General features: G+C 43.3%; 1 protein-coding gene across 2 annotated transcripts in view; it reads right to left on the reverse strand.

The window, feature by feature from the left end:
• Positions 1-5,102, reverse strand: part of EML5 (EMAP like 5) — a gene marked incomplete at its 3' end in the record, with an annotated part of 161,753 nt that extends 156,651 nt beyond the window's left edge. For both annotated transcript variants that reach the window (XM_082619963.1, XM_082619962.1), the window contains exon 1: positions 4,801-5,102. In XM_082619963.1, coding sequence (XP_082476089.1) covers positions 4,801-4,997 — 197 coding nt within the window. In that variant the 5' untranslated portion in view covers positions 4,998-5,102. The remainder of the gene's footprint in view (positions 1-4,800) is intronic.
• Positions 5,103-6,000: the final 898 nt, after the last annotated feature.

Below are 6,000 nucleotides of genomic sequence, written 5' to 3' on the forward strand. Positions count from 1 at the left end.
CTTTAAAAAAAAGTGTCTTAAGAAGGTGGGTATAACCAATTGTGGCAAATCATGATGATAAATAAGATTAGAACAGAGAATTGACCACTGGAGATAGCACTGTGGAGGTCACTGGTGACCTTGACAAGAGTTGCTAGGGTGAAACAGAACAGAGCTAAGACTGAATGGGAGAAAAAGAACTGAAGATAGTGAGTACAAACAACTTTTTCAGGGCCTCCCTGGTGGCGCAGTGGTTGAGAGTCTGCCTGCCGATGCAGGGGATATGGGTTCGTGCCCCGGTCCGGGAGGATCCCATATGCCGCGGAGCAGCTGGACCCGTGAGCCATGGCTGCTGAGCCTGCGCGTCCGGAGCCTGTGCTCCGCAACGGGAGAGGCCACAACAGTGAGAGGCCCGCGTACCGCAAAAAAAAAAAAAAAAAAAAAAAACTTTTTCAGATATTTTCTCTTAACATAAGATGATTGCATATGATGTTACCTCTTCTCAAAATGCTATGCCTTCACTCATTTCTTCTGATGACTACTTCTCTGTTTTCCTTAAAGATCCAGACAGCTTAGGTATTCTATTCACTAGGTAACATCACTTTAACTGTTATGTGCCCATGTACATACCACTATCCCTAGTACACATAGTATTCTAAGTGATTCTTTACTTGACTGATAGTGTCTTAAACTCCTAATACCTTAAAGCTGGGATCCTTACACAAAGATGTTCAATAAATATTTCTTTGATGAGTGAAAAGACCTTGAAAGAATAGTAAGTTAATAGTTTCTAAGAAACTATTCTTATTTCTTAATAGTTTCTAAGAAACTATTATTTCTTAATAGCTTCAAAGAATTTATTTATTTACCATGTTTTCCTTAATTTATATCCAAATATATTTTACTAGTTATCTATATATTAGACACTATAAAATAATAAAGGAAAAGTTATTATAACACAAATGTAAAATTTGTCTTTTCCCCAAGTAAATAATAAAGATACATTTAATGTACATTTATAACAATTTGAACTATTATTCTGGATAATTGCAACCTTTGCCTGAAAACATGTTAAGTTTATCTCTTAAATTATGCAGTATCTGAAAAACAACCATAAATATTTTGATATCCAAGTACATAAAGTGAAATCTTACAGGACAGAATTATTAAATAGTCTGTGAAAGTTCAGGTCACCAATTCTAGTTACTTAAACACAGGGACGTTCTACTAAATCTGTATGTTATCTAATACTTTATGAAGTATTGCTTCTAGATATTACACAATGCTTAAGAAAATTCTGGTATCAGGTTTGAGGGGAGGGTTTCTACCCATTTCTCAAACTGCTTATTTAAGAATTCTATGCATGCATGTTTTGGGATACAGATTGGCAACATGTTTCCTAAACAGAATCATCTGGGGCACTGTTTGAAAAACAAATTTCTGGGATCCAGCTCTAGAGGATTCTAGCTTAGCGCATTTGATGAAAAGGCTAGAAACTGGCAAAAAGCTCCTTAAACGATTCTGTTGATCAGTCAAGTTTGGGAAATATTGACCATATATCTGGAAACATTAAGTAGACAACAAGTAGGTTTGCAGGAATTCCTGCCAGACCTTAAAAAGTTGCTACCCTCAACCCACAAACACAAAAAGAACTGATCCACCATGGAGACATCATACATTCTGAAACGCTTTTTCAAGACAATTTTGACTTGTGTTGAATAAATGAAATTCCCATACTATAAATACAGAGCTGTTAAAAACCACTTTTACTAGATTATGATGAAGCTTGATCAGTTTTCTTTCTTAAAAACACCACCTACCACAATTGAAGAGCTACTACACCTTTCATTTTGTCTAAAGGAAAAAAAAGTAGTAACAAAATGCACCAAGGTAACTACATTCCATCAGTGGTCTTCACTGGTGATATATGACTTGAAAACTATCAATAACATTCACTACTTCAAGCACAAACTTGTCAAAAATGTGTTGATGGGTAGTATCTAGAAAAATTAATTTTAAAAGCCACTGTATCCTTTGGGAAGACAGCTGGCAAAAGTTTCAAAATATAGACCAAGCTACAGATGTTCATCGTATATTAAAACTACTAGTAGTCTATTTTATAACTTAGTCTTAAGCCTGTAATAAACACTTAATAACTAGAGAATTTTATCAATATAACTTGGGACACAGGAAAAAAAAACATTAAGAAAGAAAAAGTGACTCTAAAATTCCTGTGTTATTTCTGACAGTGAAACTAATTTCTACGTAAGTCAGTAATACTGAAATAAATATAACTAAAGGACACATTACTATATATATACATACCTAATAAAAAGAAGTAAGACAACTACATGCAACACAGGCAAAATGATAAAGTCATGTGGCACCACCATTGGCAATGCTAGATGTAGTAAGATGACAGAACTGGTAATCAACTGATCATTATTTAGTCTACAACCAATATGGCACCTACACTTTCAAAACCTAAAGACAACGACTTGCTCATTCTGGTATAGTCTTAGCTTCAGACTAAGTTATATTCAATTAATATGTTTTACCTAAGTTTCAAGCAAGTATGAAAACAAAACAGATGATAAAAACTATACTTTTTACTAATAAGGCTAACATTACAGCAACAGTTTTCCACCATGCCATCACATTTATGAATATTACATTTTCTGCTGTGACAGAATTGAAAAATTACTGGAGTAGTAACTATATTTGTATTTCAAACATTGAACTGAAATAAATTTGAAAGCTTTGAACATTTTCCTGATCTATTTCACAAACAAGAATGATCTCTACCATTATTGTCTGAAACAAAATTTCCAAAACAGTTTGAGCTATTTCTAAGTTACAGTCTTAGTACAGTACTAAATTTGTGCCACAATTTCAGGATGCGATATATTCAGATTTTACTACCCCGTTGAAATTTTCAAGAAAACTTTTTATTGTTATAAATTATTTTAAGGGTGATTCCTTTGCATAAAATCATAAGCAAGTATCCAATTATGACAAAAATTTGAGTAATCTCAATTTTGAAACACGTTGAGATACTACATATATGGTTGTGCAACTATGTATATATACCAAAGGAAGGCAAAATCATCACCTCCTTACAGTTTACTGAAACACAATTATAAAAATTCAAGCAGTGTGACATAATATAGCTTCAAATTACTTCTGGAAGAATAAACAAAACATCATTTACCCCATCAAAAAAATCATATCTAGTTTCAGAAGATCTTCATACTATATTGCTCTCAACTACCAAGTAGTAAAAACAATAGAAGTGCACTTCAAAATCCTTCACACCTACCTACCCCACCTACTGAATCGAACCTAAGAGACTGAATATCTGGAGGAGGGCTTCAGTCAAGGCTGCTTCGACTATATGAGGCTACTATCCCCGAACTGTCGGGGAACTAACACATGGAAAAGGAGAGAAACTGGAAAGGATCAGGGAAAAAGACAAAGAACTGGAGTAAATTCTACTCTTGGGGTGAATAACAACAAACAACTGAACCCAAAACTATCTCATTTCCTACTCCACAATCTCAGCTTCTGGTCTCCTTATCTTTACTCCATCTTGCCCTACCTATTGTTTGTCCTAGGCCTCCTTTTCCCTCTTACAGAGCATAAATGTACAGACATGCAAAATAGAAGATCTTCTTTATTTACAGAATTTAAGTGCCAGAGTTTTTTGCCTACAAGACATCAAACCATGATACTGGATTTGAAATGCACAATTTAAATCCTGTGGAAAATAGACATGGGGATAAAACTGAGTAACCAAATCCAATCATAGAATCTCTTTAAAAAAAACCCAGAAGAAGCAAGCGCGAGTGCGCGCCCCCCCACCACACACACAGTTTCAAAATGTTTTACAACACATTCTCCATCATCAACGACAAATACACTGTGCTTGAGACAATAATCAATGGACAAGAATAATTTCTGCAGCTTTTGACTTTATTTGCCACAAAAGTTCTGCTGAGACACTGACTGAAAATTACATTTCAAATACACTGCTCACTAAAGACATGTAAACAGGCACTGGGACCAACTTTAAGATGCCGCCCACAAAAGAATTAAAATGAAGACAAAACTGTGATTTAAGTTAAAAATACAAAAGTATATTTATTTAGCATTGCTTTATTGAAAAGGAAACAGAATTGGAAATCAGAATTATTTTTAGCACCTTCTTCGGATCAAACCTATCCCCAAACTGCCTATAGGTGTGCACATTTTAAAGTCCAATGAATTGCCTGAAGGTTGCCAGGGTTTCTTTTCTATCTGCTGATAACAGCAGGCAGTGAAACCTCAACTAATCATTATGGCCAAGAGATGAGAGCCCTCCAGGATGCCATCCTGGGCGCCCTCCCCAGGACCAGCCTAGAGCTTAGGGGACTTTTATCAGTCCTCTACTAGGTAAAGGACTTCCCTCGGGCGCTTTAAGAATTCGTTGAATAAGAAATCAACGAAGGGATTTAAAGGAGTAAAATGCTACCAAAATAACCTTTTGTACATTTCACAAATTTGATGGAAGAAGAAGGGTACACAGCCAGAAAACCGAGCGCCCAGTGGATAAGCGGACTTGGTGTCACCGCACCGACCGAGAGGGAGAGACTCTAGAAGGCGAAGATGGGGAAAAGCATTTCTCCGGTGTTAACAGGGCGGATTCGGGACCAGATGCCTGCGGGTTTCTCTCCCGGGCGATGCGCCCTGAAGGAGCGGGTCACGGGCACCCAGAAGGACCGGCAAGTGCAAACTCGGCGCGCTGGTCTCAAGGGGACGGCGGCCGCCCCCGCCCCTCCGTACCTGATGATGTCGTCGCTGTGGCCCCGGTAGAACTTCTGCCGGTGCTCCCGCGGGCTGTACACCACGCCGACACCCGCCACGAAGTACACGATCTCCTTGGCCGCCGTGTAGTAGAGGTTGTTGCGGCACTGGTGGCCCCGGTAGCCGTACACCCACTCGAGCCGCAGGTGGCAGCTCGGGGCGCTCCGGGCCGCCATGTCGGGGCGCCCACCCCGCCGTTCCGCTCGGGCCCGCGGCGGCGGCGGGAGACGGGAGGCGGCGGCGTCCGGGCGAAACAAGCCCTCCCGCGGGCGGCCGGGACTCGCCGCCTGCCGCGTCCTCTAAGCCGCGCCTGGCAGGTGCATGTCGTTTCTCCTGGCCGCCGCCGGCGCCGCCTCAGCCCACGGGCGGGAGGAAAACCCTCGCCTCGCGGAACATGCTGAGGGCCGCGGGCGCCGCCGGCCGTCAAGAGGATGCCGCGCGCCCTCTCTTCGCCCACCTCGGTCGCCTTGTCTCCTCAGCCCGCAGCGCCCAAGCCTTGAGCCAAGCCGAGCCGAGCCGAGCGAGGGCCCGCCTCCCACCTCCCACCTCCACGCCTCCGCCGCCGCCCGGGCACCCAGCTCCTCGCCCGGGTCACCAGCGGCGTTCACGTCCCGCCGCGGCCTCGTCTCACAGCCCGGCGGACCCGCGCCGCGCGCCCCCGAGCGCAGGAAAGCGACGAGCGCGCAGCCTCGCGCGGCTCCGCCCCCTCGCTGCCGTCGCAGCCAACGCCCGCGCTCGCCCTGCCCAACCCCGCCCCGCCCCTCCCAGCTGGGGAGCATGAAGGCGCTGGGAGCTCCTTGGGTACCGTTGCCGGGTCGCGGGTTCCCGTCCTCTTGCTCTCACGTAATGTCTAGTCCCGCTATCCTGGGCCAGGACCAGCGACCCCAGCCGCCCTGACCGCGTCCCGCTTAGGCCCCGGGGGGACTCTGGGCCACCCTCGTCCCCTGCTGCTGGGAGGTCTCGCCCGGGAAGCGCCTGTCTCACAAGGCCCCTGAACCCGGCCAGGGCTACGCTTATGCGTGGAAGAATCAACACTAGGATGTTAACTTCATTTTTTTTTTCCTGATACCTTGTGTGCGTGTGTTTTCTAGCTGCTTCATAGTGCTCACTATACCAGACATTGAGTGGGAATAAAACTTGACTTCCTAAGCGCACATTTTCTTATTTGTATACGTGACC

Source organism: Mesoplodon mirus (genome assembly GCF_964341445.2).
Source record: "Mesoplodon mirus genome assembly, chromosome: 4".
In the NCBI taxonomy this organism is placed as follows: domain Eukaryota; kingdom Metazoa; phylum Chordata; class Mammalia; order Artiodactyla; family Ziphiidae; genus Mesoplodon; species Mesoplodon mirus.